At 39.1% G+C, this 18,013-nt stretch overlaps 1 protein-coding gene across 3 annotated transcripts in view; it reads left to right on the plus strand.

Annotated features, from left to right (window-relative positions):
• The window catches only part of LOC114652109 (ephrin type-A receptor 5), a 426,918-nt gene that overhangs the window by 219,971 nt on the left and 188,934 nt on the right, over positions 1-18,013 (plus strand). For all 3 annotated transcript variants that reach the window (XM_051927777.1, XM_028802306.2, XM_028802307.2), the window contains exons 4-5: positions 6,648-6,803; positions 12,301-12,636. In XM_051927777.1, coding sequence (XP_051783737.1) covers positions 6,648-6,803; positions 12,301-12,636 — 492 coding nt within the window. The remainder of the gene's footprint in view (positions 1-6,647; positions 6,804-12,300; positions 12,637-18,013) is intronic.

An 18,013-nucleotide genomic window follows, 5' to 3' on the forward strand; every position in this document is an offset into this window, starting at 1 on the left:
TTTATGTTTGCTGATTTCCTTCTTAAATTTTTTGAAGATTTTGATTTGTTTTATAACAAGGAGGAATTACTATACCTCTCTGTAATCAATATCAATATGTTGTGAGTTTTCACCTTTTGTTCGGGAAAGTGCGGAATGTTAATCTTTGATTGTATCTCTGGTCATCAAATGCATTGATCGGTGTAATAAGGTTTGTGCCGCAAGTGTAAAAGGAAGAAAAAGAGTGATAAAGAGCTTCTGTGGCCTCATTTTATATCAGATCATTTGAAATCGGATAGCAGAAGTTGTTGTTTTTCATAAATACACACTGTTCTAACATTTCAGGACTTAACCTTTTTTGTAGTGTTTAGTCAACTAGAAAAAATGTGAGTAATATTGTATATGAAATCCAAGGTAAAACCTTTGGTTTTAGAGTAGGGATAGATAGATAGATAGATAGATAGATAGATAGATAGATAGATAGATAGATAGATAGATAGATAGATAGATAGATAGATAGATAGATAGATAGATAGATAGATAGATAGATAGATATGCTCAAAAATTAAAGCTATTACACCAGATTTCATGTAGCTTATATCATACCAGGCATATTGCTTATCAAAGTATTCAAAAAATATTTTTTAAACCAAAAGTTATAAAACCAAATGATACTTCATAAATACTGAAAATCTGTGCAGTGGGTAGTAGTGCCTCAACAGATTGCACTTAAAAATATCTTTATAAATTCTACATAATGTTTGACAGAAATATGTAGGCACTTTTTCCTGACTGCCATTAATTCCAAGTAATTTTCACACTTTGAAGAAGCCAGCCCATTTACCACTTTAAAAATCTGCTTGTTGCCTTTCCCACATAAAGTGTAAAACTCCTTCAGTGCTAAAAATATGTTTATGCTTATTGGTGAAAGTTATTCAAATATGCAGCATTTGAATTCTGAAATCTGTCCCGTCATTTGTAGAGTTTTGTAAAGTGTGAGAGTTGAAATATATCACCAGTTGAATTTGCATTTCCCTTCATTAACATCTTTAGCATTTGTATTCATTGGAAATACTTAGAAATCTTTAGATGCATGGTTTTATAGCATTAACTTCAAATTAGTTGTTTGAAAATTGTTGAAATAAACACTTATCACTAGGGACTCAGCAATTTTGGAGTACATTTCTAGAAATGCAAAAAAAAGTGTGTCTGAGTATTTTAAAATTTTTATAATAATTGAAAGAAGTGACCATTTCTTAATGGCAGGATTGATTCTGGTCAGAAATTTTAACACATTTTCTAATGATCTGTGTACTTGACAAAGCCCAATCTAAGGTAACATAACACAGCTTCCTCATACCCAGTCTGTCAACATGAAGCACAAAACATGAACCAAATTGTAGAATATGGGTCATTCTATTACAGGGCACATTCAGGCTACAGTTAACCACACTCCAATCATACTGAGCCTGTTTAGAAATGCCAATTAACCTAAAGTAAAAATTTGAATGCCCAAAGAAAAACACACACAGAAACAGGCAAATTATGCAGAATTCACAGGCAACAATCAATTCAAGATGTAACCAAGACACTTCATAACCATTCTGACATAATAAAATATATTGATAATATATCGTGTGATTAAATAGTGCCCTGTCCATGGCTCTTTCCTGTTGTTTACCTAGTTCAAAGTTTGAAGAAAAAACACAGGCAAACAAGGTTAAGAACATGGAAATTCTAAAGATGGACACACATCAGCCTAAAATTAGCCCTGGATCCCAGTGTTGTGAGGTGGCCCAACCATTCATTATACTACACTGCCTTCCACATTTAATATAATATAATATCCAGCTATCCATTCTGCTATCCATACATTTTCTGCCGTTTATTTGGGTCCAGATCATGGTGGAAGCAGTTTGAACAAAGATGCCCAGACATCCCTTTTCTCTGCCACTTCCTCCAACTCCTCCGAGGGGATACCAAGGCTTTCTCTTTTCCAACCAAGATATATAATCTCTCCAGCATGCCCTGGATCTGCCATGGAGTCTACCTCCGGTTGGACGTGCCCTAAACACCACCAAAGGAGGCATCCAAATCAGATGCCTGAACCACCTTAACCATCTCCTTTCGACATGGGGGCGCAGCAACTGTACTTTGTGCATTTCTAAATTATTTGTCATCACATCTCTAAAGCTGAGCCCAGATATCCTGCAAAGGAAGTTTATTTGTGCCTCTTGTATCTGGAATGTAGTTCTTTTGGTCACAACCCAAAGCTTTTAACCATAGGTGATGGCAGAAACGTAGTTTGACTGGTAAGTCAAGAGCTTTATCTTTCAGCTCAGAGCTTACCACCAGTGGGTCCACCACCTGCAGCAGGAGTCATAAGGTTCAGTGCATTATGGTTTGGGCAGCAGTTGAACGTGAGTACCTTGTTGAACTGATCCCTGAATGCCAAAACTGACTCTAGGATAATATAATATAATATAATATAACTGCAGTTAACAGACCAGGGTTCGCATCTCAGGTTTTCTCTGAGTGGAGTTTGTATGTTCTTCCCATGTTTGCACGGGTGCTCAGGTTTCCTCCCACAGTCCAAAGACATGAAAGTTAGGTGGATTGGCGATACTAATTTGGCCCTAGTGTGTGGTTGGGTGTGTGTGTTCACCCTGTGATGGACTGGGGTCCTGGCCAGTGTTTGTTTCAGCCTTGCGGCCTATGCTGGCTGGAATAGGCTCCAGCATTCTTGACGACCCTGTACAGGACTAAGCTTGTTAGAAAATGACTGAGTAATATAATATTTGTAATTTTAGTATATATTAGGGAGCTCCTCACCCTGCTCACTTCACTCTCCAACCCCTAGGGGTGGGTACTGGGCGTCCGCTATCTTGTGGCTGAGCCACTCGAAGGGCATCAGGGCGCTCCTCCATTAGAGAAAGCAATTGTATTTAAAGAGATGGCATATAGAAGAATATGCGGGGCACAGGAGGAAGACAGTTTGGTGCTTATTTTATTATAGACAGAAACTTGAGTATTTCACTACAACTGTCTATTTTAAATACCAATGAATAATAAAATGTAAAATTAAAAAAGTAAAAGTAGAAGTAAAAAAGTAAAATATAATAAAACATAATAAAAAGAAAACAAAAATTTTATTACATTAACACCTCATCAAAAACAGTATCATGAATTACTTTATCCAAGTTGCATTCTGTAAATGCTTCTCTTTTGCATTTCTGTTAGCATATTGTTGAGGATATTTTTTTCTTTTTCGTTTATGGGACAATTTTTATTATATGTATTTCTTTTTTGTTGGTTTTCTTTCTTTTTGATGTTCTTTATCAGCTTTTGTCACTCTTTTTCTATCGCAATCTAAAATTCAACGTTCTTGAATAGATAATCTGCTTTTCTGCCTTGCCATTATAACCAACTGCGTTGAAGGGCATGTTAGCACTGAGAATGTCATGGGGTAGTACGGAGTGTGCAGTAGGAGTAAAGATTGAGTGAGCAGTGTGAAGGAGAGTTGTCAAGACTGAATATTGTGGACACAATGGAAAACTTTAATATAACAGAGATTCATTTGTTCACTATAAAACCTACTTAATCCTTTTAAGTGTTGTGAGGTCACAACTTATCACAGCTGCATCATGTGCAAGGCATAAACAATCGCACAAAGTGTGCCAATCCTTCTTATAAAACACACTGCCTGAAAACTCCATAGACTTATGTTTAATTCTTGACACTGTCATTCTCCATGTTTAGTTTACTTGTTCTTCCCGTGTCTGTGTGTGTCTGTTTTTCAGGTGGTAAAGTTTGTGTAAGTTGGGTTTATTGTCAACTCTTAGTTTCCAACGTCAATAAAGGATTGGTACCTGCCTTGAGACCAATTCCTCTCTATTGTCATAGAGTAGGAAGTACGGGTTTACAAAATATGTGAATGGAGGAAATGTTCAAAGTATACATGAGAAGAATATACAAACTGGGTCTCTAGATTCTTCTGGACCACTGATCTGAATTTGCCATATAGAATTTCTTGACTGTTCTATTTTTAGCGCGTGGATTAATATTCCTTTTCTTTGCAGAAACTATAGTGTTTCTGTGTTGCTTGAATTACAATGCTCTCTTCAACAAATAGTGAAGCTGAATGGGGATATGCACCTTTGGTAAATATGTGGAAGTAGTGTGTCCTGTCCAAAGTCATGGCATTTAACCTGGAGGTGACAATTCTGATAATTTGAGCTTCCTAGAAATGATACATAACAGGTTTCAGCTGGCGCCTGCTACTATCTGACACTGACTGAGCAATGTAACAATTCGCTTTGTGGGGACAGCCATATCAGATTACTTCTGTAACAAGTTTACTGGTGCAAACACCTGCAGTTGTTTTTCTTTTTGTTTTCAATGCTTGGGCCTGTACTATAAACACTTAAACAGGTGAAAGTACTGCTGCTATCAGCCATGCAAATTTCATTTTGCAGTCACTGTACAGTAATCCAGTTCATTTTAAAAAGTGATTTGTAGTTTTTTTAAATATTGCTATGGCAGCTGTCGCACGCAATGAGCCTGCCACCTGGTTTAAGCTGGTGGTTTAAAATATGGTTTTGCTGACTTAACAAACAAAGTGAAATTTTTTGACAAATAAAGAAAGCAAAATATATTTTTTTAATGTTATGGTTTATAGCCAGAGCATATTCAATCAATTTTAGGCACAAGGCAGGAATCTGCCCTGAATGGGGTACCAGTTCATTGCAGACCTCACTCACAAGCATGGGGCGAATTTGAATACCCATCATGCACATCTTAGAATGAAGAAAAACTTTCACAGACATTGAAATAGCATGCAAATTCCATATAGACACTGACAGGTATAGAGTTTAAATATAGGCAGCAAATCTATTAGGCAGTAACACTAACCACCGTACCATCTATTAATTAAGGTCTTGTCTTGTCTCATTCTCAGACCTGCTTAATCTAGGTTCACAGGTCGTAGTTAACATTTTAGGTCAAATAGCGAGAAGATAATTTTCTAAACTTCACATATGTTTCTCATTAGTACATCTCGTAAAATGAAATTTCCCTGAAATTTTGGAATTATTCTTTTATTCAGTTTTTAATACTTCAGACACTATAATAATGTTCTTACAGTTGATGTGAAATTCCTTGCTTTTTGGCAAAAATATTGATGATGTTACATACAAACCAGAAAATGCTTTCCTCCCTGTCAGTTGAACTTGCAAGACTCTTAAAATCTGAACCACTTTAGGCAAAGTATTTGAGAACAGTTTAATCAAAATTCAATATTAATGTGGTATTATTGAGAAACTGTTGTACAGATAGTACTCAAACCTGAATTTGAACTCACAACTCAGACAGCAATGCCAACCATTGTGCTACTCACTTCCCCCACTTTAAACATTAAGTTCTGTTTATCTTACTGTTTTACTTAGGATCCTAATTTAACATTTGTTGCATTCACACCTGCACTACTACTAGTGTATTACTACTACTACAACTATTAAACTCTAAATTAAAATATGTATCTCCCCTGTCTTTGCTTTATGTACAATACATTACTTTGTGGGATTTAGATTCAAAGGTGTAAATTCCTCTATACTCTTTGGAAAGGTTATATATAATAATTCATTTATGTTATTCATTTGGCTGTTAAACTGGCTGGATAAACTGAAACAATATATCCATCCATCCATCCATTCTCTTCCGCTTATCCGAGGTCGGGTCGCGGGGGTAGCAGCTTGAGCAGAGATGCCCAGACTTCCCTCTCCCCGGCCACTTCGTCTAGCTCTTCCGGGAGAATCCCGAGGCATTCCCAGGTCAGCCGGGAGACATAGTCCCTCCAGCGTGTCCTGGGTCTTCCCCGGGGCCTCCTCCCGGTTGGGCGTGCCCGGAACACCTCACCAGGGAGGCGTCCAGGAGGCATCCTAATCAGATGCCCGAGCCACCTCATCTGACACCTCTCGATGCGGAGGAGCAGCGGCTCTACTCTGAGCCCCTCCCGGATGACTGAGCTTCTCACCCTATCTTTAAGGGAGAGCCCAGACACCCTGCGGAGGAAACTCATTTCAGCCGCTTGTATTCGTGATCTCATTCTTTCGGTCACTACCCATAGCTCATGACCATAGGTGAGGGTAGGAACATAGATCGACTGGTAAATTGAGAGCTTTGCCTTACGGCTCAGCTCCTTTTTCACCACGACAGACCGATGCAGAGCCCGCATCACTGCGGACGCCGCACCGATCCGCCTGTCGATCTCATGCTCCATTCTTCCCTCACTCGTGAACAAGACCCCAAGATACTTGAACTCCTCCACTTGATGCAGGATCTCGCTCCCAACCCTGAGAAGGCACTCCACCCTTTTCCTGGTCCTAGGTGAGGGATGAGACAAAGAGCGGTTATACAAACCTGAAACAATATATGATGACATAAAATGGAATAAATGCATAAGAATTAAGGCTGATAATTAAATGTGTTAAATTCTATAAATAATTTTTGGTAGGCAATCTAGAGAGCAGAGTGATTTCTAAAGTAAAAGTATTTCAAGACACAGGAGTCTGTTGAATAATAGCTTTTGATTATTTAAATTAGGTGTTAACCATAACTGAATTTGACTTAAAATATACAATGTCTGTCTGTCTCTCTTTCCTACTGTGCAGTTTGCAGACCTGGATTTTTCAGAGCTTCCACTCAGAGCCTTGCTTGCAGCAAGTGTCCACCACACAGTTACACTCATAGAGATGCATCTACTGCCTGCGTTTGTGAGGATGGCTATTTCAGGAGAGACTCGGACCCTCCCAACATGGCTTGCACAAGTAAGACCTTCTTTTAACTTTAACCACAGGATCCATTCTCTCTGGTAACATGTTTAAAATATAAAAGAAATTTAAAAATATCTTCACATTAAGTATTTTTATTTATACTGATTTAGATGCATTTGCAAATAGTTTTAAGTATAAATATGTAAAATAACATACATACTATGAACAAGGGCGGCACGGTGGCACAGTGGTAGCGCTGCTGCTTCATAGTAAGGAGACCTGAGTTTGCTTCCCGGGTCATCCCTGCATGGAGTTTGCATGTTCTCCCCGTGTCTGAGTGGGCTTTCTTCCGGGTACTCCGGTTTCCTCCCACAGTCCAAAGAGGTTAGGTGCATTGGCAATCCTAAATTGTCCCTAATGTGTGGTTGGTGTGTGGGTGTGTGTGTGTCCTGCGATGGGCTGGCACCCTGCCTGGGATTTGTTCCTGCCTTGTGCCCTGTGTTTGCTGAGATTGGCTCCAGCAGCCCCCCATGACCCTGTGTTAGGATATGGTGGGTTAGATAATGACTGACTATGAACAAATAAGGCAAAAAAGAGAATTTAAATCTAAGTGATATTTTTATTTAGTGATAGTAATACAAATCCATCTTTTCTTTTGCAATTTTTTATTTGAAACAATCATAAGGTTCTTTAAACGTCTTTCACAGGTTTTTAGTATAAAACATTAGAAATCAGATAATTCTAAAAAAAATGAGTTTTTAACTTAAGGGAAATCTTTTATCAAATTGTAATTGTAAAAAAAAAGTATAATAGAGTGTGCTAAAATGTAGGCTGTTAATGATTATAAATAGAACTAGCCCATCATTTCTATTTCAATAATGACCCCAAGGAATTACAGTAGCAGTTTTATGAGATCAAAGCAAAAGTTTTCAAAATTAGATGAAATAATAATGTATAAAAAGCATATTTAGAACTGTTCCTCCAAAGTCATTCTGGTTTTAAAGTATTCATTTCTTGTTATTGCCATTGTTATGTTGGGTTAAACCTTACAATGTACAGGTATCTATTTATGGGCAGACATAATGTATCCAGTTTTTGTTTTTTTATCCTAGCTGTATTAAACTCATAGATAAGTGACATGTGACAAAGAACACCCTAATAGAATATGTGTTATTCGCCCATCTCTTTAACAGCTAATTTGAAGCGGTTCGCTTAGTGGCTGGTATTGCCTCTGTACAATACTGTAATGGTGCTCAATCCCCATGGAACTATTTATTTATGTGCAAAGACTCATTAATTTCTATACCTGCGTATCCAATTCAGGGCAAAAGGAGCACCAGAAATTATTCCAATATTGTAAAGTCCAAGATAGGAACCAGCCATAGGCAGAACACTCTCACACTAACACACTTACACTCACAGGGTGTATCACGAAAACCATAGCACCTGGAGACATTGAGAAAATATGTAAACTTTATTCAGACAAAGAATGAACCTGGGATTTGAGTCTAGTGCCCTGGAGCTGTGAGGTGCATCCAATAACATTAAAAAAACACTCTTCCATCCTCATAATATGCAGTACTCCATTATAACCATATATTATATTATTGATTTATATTATAATCTAATATTTTATACATATACAAAGTTTACTTCTGAAATTACATTTAATGCGAATACAAGCGGCTGAAATGAGTTTCCTCCGCAGGATGTCTGGGCTCTCCCTTAAAGATAGGGTGAGAAGCTCAGTCATCTGGAAGGGGCTCAGAGTAGAGCTGGTGCCCCTCCGTATCGAGAGGAGTCAGATGAGGTGGCTCGGGCATCTGATTAGGATGCCTCCTGGACGCCTCCCTGGTGAGGTGTTCCAGGCACGTCCAAATGGGAGGAGGCCCCAGAGAAGACCCAGGACATGCTGGAGGGACTATGTCTCACGGCTGGCCTGGGAACGCCTAGGGATTCTCCCGGAAGAGCTAGAAGAAGTGGCTGGAGAGAGGGAAGTCTGGGCATCTCTGCTCAAGCTGCTGCCCCCGCGACCCGACCTCGGATAAGCGGAAGAGGATGGATGGATGGATGGATGGATGTGAATGCTCATAATTCACACCATTCACACCTTTCATAACTGTGTTTTTAATGGGTCAGTATTTTATATGGTCAAGGCATGTTTACTAAAAAGAACCTCAGGTATCAGTTTACAGACTTAAGCTGATCATAAGAATTTTTAAAATCCGTAGAAGCATCTTGTACTTTATAGTGTAAAAGGCTGCTATAAGGCAGAATGTCATGTCATTTTCTAACCTGCTTAATCCAGACCAGGGTTGTGAGGGCACATTTGTTAAATCTGACAGCATGTACTTCCTTGAATGTATAGGCTCTATGCTGTATTGTTATACCTAACTTTGTTTTCATCTGCTTATTTAGGATTACAATAATCAGAAAAATGTGTGTATTTATCTAAATAATTAAAAAAACATAATTTATGGATTTTGATGTTTTGAAACGACCAGAACACATTTGATAAATTTTAATAACCTTGCGAATATGAAATACTGTAAAAAACTTTGTTATTGTCTTTTTTCAAAATCCCAAACCATATAATTATGTTTGCAGTATATAATGGTGACATACTGAGATATATTATATGATGTACTATAGAGAAAAAATAAGATTTCTATGTTTTAGTGAAATATAAAGAAAAGACAAAAAAAACTTTAATTTAATTTAAAAAGGCAAATGCAGAAATTATTGCTATAGCCTCACAATGAAAGTAACATTCATTTATTTTTTGGCCTTGCCATGCTATATGTAGTGTTTTCACATTCTTCCCTCAGATCATGTACAATTTCTCCAGGTAACAATGTTTTCTTGCTGCATTCAAAATATGTGAATGCTAAATTATCGGCATCTTTAAATTCTACCACTATGAAGGATGGATGCTGTCTATGTCAGTGTGCCTTGTGGTGGGTCCCTTCTTAGGTTGGTTCCTGGCTTGCAACTGATGTTACTGGGGTAGCGATTAAATGGATGGCTTCATTTAAATAAGAAAGATGTTGTTAAGTCTACTTAATCCAGTTAAGATGCTGACACTTCTCTATATTAGCATCTAATGAAAGGTAAGAACCAACCAACCAATTTTTTCACCTGCATAGTCCAGTATACATTAGCAGAGCATATCCCAGCAGCAATGACTGCAATGCAGGAATCAACTCAAGAGGGAAGACAAGTATAGGGCAAACTGTTGCATACATCCAAATTCCTTTTCACTAAGAAAATTTAAAAACAACAATAAACTTAAAGTGCATTTCGATAAACCTGCTTGGTATTTGTTTTTACTTTTTCAAAAAGCCTGTAATTTAGGCAATGTGATTTACAGAATGTTTCTGGGCATTTTAAAAGAGCAAATAATCACACATTTACCATGATCCATGCACACTTTGTTTCACCAAAACGTTCCATTACATTGGAAGATATTTATCTGTGTCCACAACATTTTCTCGATGCTCAATTTCAGATAGATAGATTGATAGATGAGTAGTGCTTTAATTGTCCCAAAGGGAAATTTAGTTTTTTACAGTAGCTCAAGAATAGTATAACAAAAAATTCTGGCATGAGTATCAGTAAATCGTGCACCCTAGGAAACAAGTTACCTGAACTGTTCTATAACATTTCAGTAGTTATTTATCGCTCTGATGCTGATCTTTCTGATCATAAAATAGGTCATTACGATAGCAATTGACAAGAAGAATTCATAATCAATTGTAGAATTTCAGTATTTGAGGGTTCCTGTAGAGCAGTGGTAGTCAACCTGGTCCCTACCGCCCACTAGTGGGCGTTCCAGCTTTCATGGTGGGCAGTAGCGGAGCAACCAAACTGCGCTGTGATTACATACTAATCGACTAATTTAACTATAGTAAGTTGTTTTATAAAGATTTATTCTGCCAAACTTAGCGAAAATCCGACATAAAGTACTTGGTAAGTAATTATTATTATATGCTTTAACTTGCTGTAACTCTGCTTTATAAATTTTATAAAGTAAAGTTACTTCCTTATTTTATAAATCACCATTACTGTGGAACCGGTGGGCGGTTAGAAAATTTTACTACTAACAGAGATACAAAAGTGGGCGGTAGGTATGAAAAGGTTGACTACCCCTGCTCTAGAGTGTCTGGTTCTTTGGCACAATTTGGCTCAAAATCTAATCAGCACATCATCATCTCAAAACAGTCTTAAGTTTCGAGTTTGGTATTTTTCCATCCAGCTGTTTTAGCTCTAGACCGTCCTCAAGAAACTGTGAGACACAAAAACACACAGACAGACACACACCCGTCATCGAGATATCAGTGTTTTCGGTATCAGGGGACCCTAAAATGTCGAGATCCATTGAAAACCAGAGATTAAAATTTTTGACAAATCTAAAACTTGATGATATGTTATGGTGGGGGGGTTGGGTGTAAAGTAACAAACAACAACCCCCCCCCCCCCACAATACCCAGTATTTACCAAAAAAAACATTGTTAGTTCAAAAAAGTGTGTGAACTTTTCTTACTCTATGCTAATGGTTCATGTGTGTTTATATGTATACATGTCTAATCATCTTATATTTGGCAACAGCACAGTAATAAGTCTAGCATTTGTCTAGAATTCTGCTGTGTTTTCCTGGTCCTGGATGGTCCATTCACGTAAACAGTATAACTATGCTATTGACCCTCTCTGGTAACCATTACTCTTTTTTCTTTGTAATTGAATTTTCATTAAGATTTAGAACTTAATTTTGCTCACTGAGTAATTACCCCTTGATCTACCATATACTGTACAGTTTAAAAGTTTACATACATTAAGCACAAACATGGCAAATACAACTGGAAGATACAGACATATAAATTGATTAATTTCATTAAATTACAGGATCATTACAAAATGTTCTTAATATGCCAACACAGGAGCACTACACTCATACTGTATTTTGAGAACTGATGCATGAGAACAATTTTAACCATTTATTAAAGAAATTGAGATGAACTATTATTCTATGAAATTGATTAGGGGTTTCCATTAGACTTTATTCATTTTGTTTCAAGCTAAGTAAGTGCTGCAGATCTTCTTCTTATTCTTTCGGCTGCTCCCATTAGGGGTTGCCACAGTGGATCATCTTCTTCCATATCTTTCTGTCCTCTGCATCTTGTTCTGTTACACCCATCACCTGCATGTCCTCTCTCACCACATCCATAAAACTTCTCTTAGGCCTTCCTCTTTTTCTCTTGTCTGACAGCTCTATACTTAGCATCCTTCTCCCAATATACCTAGCATCTCTCCTCTGCACATGTCCAAACCAACGCAGTCTCGCCTCTCCAACCTGAGCTGACCCTCTAATGTACTCATTTCTAATCTTATCCATCTTCATCACACCCAGTGCAAATCTTAGCATCTTTAATTCTGCTACCTCATCATGTCATAATTTACTGTGATTTCCCTTTAAATGTCTTTAACACTTGAGTTTCTAAAATTATCCAAAATGATCTTAAGCTGAATCTCTTACATTCTTTCTCATAACTAGGACCCCCTTCTGCTCCTAGAAGTGCAATTTCCAATGTCAATGAGACCAGTGTATTTCTGGAATGGTTATCTCCAGCAGACACCGGTGGTAGAAAGGACCTTACCTACAACATCATATGCAAGAAGTGCAGCACAGACTCTCAGTTATGTGAAGAGTGTGGCAACCATGGAAGGTACCTTCCTCAGCAAACTGGACTATCCAATACTTCAGTGATGGTCGTGGATCTCTTGGCTCACACAAATTACACTTTTGAGGTTGAAGTTGTTAATGGGGTCTCGCTTCTGGCCAAACTTCCTCGACAGTTTGTCACTCTCAATGTGACCACCAACCAAGCAGGTAAGTCATTCTGTAGTTATATTGACCTACTTTTTGTGATGCCAAGTCTTTTTGTATTCTTGAATAAGGCAGGTGTCGTAAATATAAGAACAAGAATACTTCAGAGATCCTGTTTTTGAATGTCTCCAATAAGAGTTTTCCTAAACTGCATATTTGTTTTCTGGTTATTTTATTTATTGTGAAATAATGGAATATAATTGTTACTTCCTGAATTTTAAACTGGAAGAAGTTTTCTCATGTGCAGTGCAGTCAGAAGGGTGTAATTATTATTTTTGTTTTGTTATAGATAGCTATAATGCTTGGTAGAAGAAAGAAAGAATGATTACCTTCCTTGTACCAGTGAATCATACAGTATTATGTTCTTGGTGAAGTCATTCTAGATTTTGGAGATTTTGAAATTGTCACAAATTACTTTAAACATATGGCCAAATGTTTATTTCTCCATTAAACTCAAAAACATACCTCTTTAAAATAATATTAATATAGTTTAGCCAGTATTGCAGTTTTACTGTTGGGTTTCATTAACATACAAGACCGGCCACCCAGATTAAAACAGCAAAATGAAAACATCCAAAGAGTTATAGCTGAAGTAGTGATGGACCACAAAAGACCATTTCTAAGAATGCTTCCTTGCGTGTAAGGAGCTATACTGTATATAATAACGTAGTAATCCATCTTACTAACCGAAGGTTGTAAACCGGATATGGACGCTGGGCGCATCGAGGCGCACGCGCACTGCCGCCTGCCACAGAGCAAAAAAAGAAGAGCAAAAAAAAAACGTTAGGATTCGAAGGTTGTATTACAGTACGGACGGAATCCCCACAGGTCCATGCTGTGACAACGCGCGCGCCTACAATGCGCTTGTGAAAAGAGTCACGGCTCAAACCAATTGTGACAACGTGCGTGCCTACAATGCGCTTGCGAAAGGCACGTGCACTGCCGCCCGCCACAGAGCAAAAAAAGAAACGAGAGGATTCGAAGGTTGTATTTCAGTATGGACGGAATCCCCACAGGTCCATGCTGTGACAACTCGCTTGCGAAAGGAGTCACGGTTCAAACCAAACAAAACACAGAAACAAGACTACGACCTGTGAACTACTGGGATAAAGCGTGCACGCCGGGTTGTACAGCCGCCCGGACGCGACCGCCCACACCACCGCATATACCTTCCATGATATGTCTTCACGCAGCGGCTTCCCACCGAGGCGCATATTGCGCTGTGGCGCTCGCCCCACAGTCAGACACAGCGGCTTCCCAGAGTCAGTAGGTGGCCCCCAAACAACACAACCTGTTCAAGCAGTCGGTGTCAGCGAAGGCAACAGACTCACGCGCACTGCCGCACTGCAACGAGCCCGCCGCCTGTAAAGTGGTGCCCGCCCCAAAGTCAAACGCAACGACTTCCCAAACTGCAGCGGCTTCCTGGAGTCAGTAGGTGGCGCCCAAATAACACAACGTAATGCGCCGTGGCGCCCGCCCCAGAGTCAAACGCAGCGGCTTCCCAAAACGCAGCAGCCTCCCAGAGTCAGTATGTGGCGCCCAAACAACACAACCTGTGAGCTACACTTGCTCTAATCCACTGTGCCAGTAATATAGATCACATAACGGTCACAGACTCTAACCTAGCGGCTTCCCACACTCAGTGGCTGGCACACGAACACCACAACCTGTAAACTGAACTTGCTGTGCAAAACTCTGCCAGCAGTCGGTGTCAGCACAGGCAACGGAATCACGTCTCCACAAAATGAGACCACTTTACTACAGATATGCTTATGTAGTTAAATGACATTTCCCCAGACGCACCCACCCTCCATGATATGTCATCCATCCGGATATCGGACGGAACAGAAACTGATTGCCATTCTTGGATTTCTGATTCGCTAGCGAATCGTGGGCTTACTAGTATCTATACTAATAAAAGGCAAAGCCCTCACTGACTGACTGACTGACTGACTGACTGACTGACTGACTGACTCACTCACTCACTCACTCACTCACTCACTCACTCACTCACTCACTCACTCACTCACTCACTCACTCACTCACTCACTCACTAATTCTCCAACTTCCCGTGTAGGTAGAAGGCTGAAATTTGGCAGGCTCATTCCTTACAGCTTACTTACAAAAGTTAGGCAGGTTTCATTTCGAAATTCTACGCGTAATGGTCATAACTGGAACCTCTTTTTTGTCCATATATTGTAATGGAAGGCAGCAAGATGGCCGTAGGAGACGGAGTTGCGTGTCACGTCATCACGCCTCCCACGTAATCACGTGAACTGACTGTGAACTCAGTACGTAGAAAAGAAGGAGGAGCCCCAAAGAGCGCTGAAGAAAACATTCATTACACAATTGACAAGGCAGCGAAACAATAAGAAGCGAGTGAGTGACGCATACAAGCATCCTCATAAGACATGAGGTATAAAAAAGCACGGTGTAAACCGTAAGTTTAAATTAAGTTTATAGAAACGCTCCCGCTGCCGTTTGCAATACCATATTCGCGAGATACAAGTTTAATAAGAAGACTCGAGGTATTAAAAAGCACGGTGTAAACCGTAACCTTAAATTAACTTTATAGAAACGCTCCCGCTGCCGTTTGCAATGCCATATTCGTGAGATACAAGTTTAATGAGAAGACACGAGGTAAAAATGAGAGTTTGGATCAATTTGTAACAGAGTTAAAATTGCTGTAGCGAGAAACTTTTAACTGCCGGGCACGGTGTAAACCGTAAGTTTAAATTACCTTTATACAAACGCTCCCGCTGCCGTTTGCAATGCCATATTCGCGAGATACAAGTTTAATGAGAAGACACGAGGTATAAACGAGAGTTTGGATCACTTTGTAACAGAGTTAAAATTGCTGTAGCGAGAAACTTTTAACTGCCGGGTCTTAGCTAACATTAAATAAACCCGTGGACATCGCAACATCACACAAGAGAGCGGCTCACGTGAAGTGACTGAACGCAGCAGGAGTGATCACTTCAATGAATCAAACCTGTTCAAAAAACACATTACACAATTGATAAGGTAGGAAAAGAATATGAAACAAAGCACGGTATAAACCGTAACTTTAAATTAAGTTTATAGAAACGCTCCCGCTGCCGTTTGCAATACCATATTCACCCCTGCGAAGCGTGGGGATTTTGCTATATATATTAAACTATTTCAACCATTCTATGATCTGCTTCTCGCAACTGAAAGAGGGCACCGTGGCAGAAGTTAGCCGACTTGCTGACCAACCACAAGCGTTACCTGGTAGGTAACCACCCATACAATCAGATTGTGAATCAGACTACAAATGCCTGCAATGTAATTACCCCGATCTACATGCTGTCAAATGAACGAACCACACGCCGTGGCACAACGTTAGGGGCTTCGCCTCTAGCGCTGACGTCCAAGGTTCGATTCCCGTAAGGGAGTGCAGTGAGTGTGTATGCCTGATGAGCTCACAATTACGGCGAAACAAGTGTCGCATACTATGCATCTTCAAAGCACGGTGTAAACCGTAAGTTTAAATTGAGTTTATAGCTCCCGCTGCCGTTTGCAATACCATATTCGCGAGATACAAGTTTAATGAGAAGACACGAGGTATAAACGAGACTTTGTAACAGAGTTCAAATTGCTGGAGTGAGAAACTTTTAACTGCCGGGTCATGTCGCGTGTTCTCGGGTAGGTACACCAAAAAATGTATACATTTATACATGTAATGGGCAAACAAAAAATGTTCTATACCCGAAAGCACTGCAGTAGTACTCAATGTATCTTTACTTCTTAAATGTTAATGTTTTACTGTTTAATAATTTATACGCTTCTTATATGTTGTTCAAATTCTTTTATCAAAATACCAGTAACAGCGCACTGCACGATAACGTGGAGTGAATACACTTGACATGAGCATTCATGTTATTTATCCTCTTTCTCTGTACGTTTACCATTCGTTTGCTCAGAGGTTGATGCGCTTGCTGCTTAATGAGCAGCTCTTCACCCTAGCGTCCCGCTGCTTCTCTTCTTTCGTCAGCATCTTTTCCCGTTAAAACTGATTAAGTTAGTTTTTGTGTTGCGATAACTTAGTATGTTTTCTTTAATTTTTCAGTTAAGCTGGCACTTAAGTCTTCAATCTGCCTCAAGAATGATTAGCGAAGGTGGTAGGGAATGAAAACGGCACCCGTACGCATCCGCGCACTGGTGCGCACAGCTGTGAGTTGATTCTACAATAAAATAAAATAAAGATAAAAAGAGTAATAAAATCATCACCCCGAAAGCGAATAGTAAACGTGACGTAGTATATGTGTACCAAATTTCAAGTCAATAGGTGATGCGGTTTGCGAGCTACAGGTGATTTAAAATCCTGGACAGACAAACGAATAGCCACGGTAGCGTATTATAGAAGAAGATTTTACTGTTTAATAATTTTTATTTATATGCAATGTGCTTCTGATATATTACTTCATATTCTCATATGATAATGATGTTAATGTTGTTTATATTGATTTCTATGTTATTGTAAGTGCTCTTTATTTGTGGAAAAATAAATTTGGCAATTAACAAACTTATTTTATACATACTACATTTTATTTTTTTCTCTTGCACTCAGTGAGCGAATCCACTGGGTAATCAGCTATATATATATATATATATATATATATATATATATGTAGATACTGTATGTATATACAGTAATCCCTCCTCCATCGCGGGGGTTGCGTTCCAGAGCCACCCGCGAAATAAGAAAATCCGCGAAGTAGAAACCATATGTTTATATGGTTATTTTTATATTGTCATGCTTGGGTCACAGATTTGCGCAGAAACACAGGAGGTTGTAGAGAGACAGGAACGTTATTCAAACACTGCAAACAAACATTTGTCTCTTTTTCAAAAGTTTAAACTGTGCTCCATGACAAGACAGAGATGACAGTTCTGTCTCACAATTAAAAGAATGCAAACATATCTTCCTCTTCAAAGGAGTGCGTGTCAGGAGCACAGAATGTCACATAGATAGAGAAAACAATCTCTAGCAAACAAATCATTAGGGCTGTTTGGCTTTTAAGTATGCGAAGCACCGCGGCACAAAGCTGTTGATGGCGGCAGCTCACACCCCCTTTGTCAGGAGCAGGGAGAGAGAGAGAGATAGAGAGAGACAGAGTTTGTTTTTCAGTCAAAAATAAATACGTGCCCTTCGAGCTTTTAAGTATGCAAAGCACCGTGCAGCATGTCGTTTCAGGAAGCAGCTGCACAAAAGATAGCAACGTGAAGATAATCTTTCAGCATTTTTAGATGAGCGTCCGTATCGTCTAGGTATGCGAACAGCCCCCCTGCTCAATCCCCATACGTCAGGATCAAAGAAAGTCAGCGCAAGAGAGAGAGAAAAGTAAGCAATCTAGCT

Source organism: Erpetoichthys calabaricus, chromosome 5 (genome assembly GCF_900747795.2).
Source record: "Erpetoichthys calabaricus chromosome 5, fErpCal1.3, whole genome shotgun sequence".
Taxonomy (NCBI): Eukaryota; Metazoa; Chordata; class Cladistia; order Polypteriformes; family Polypteridae; genus Erpetoichthys; species Erpetoichthys calabaricus.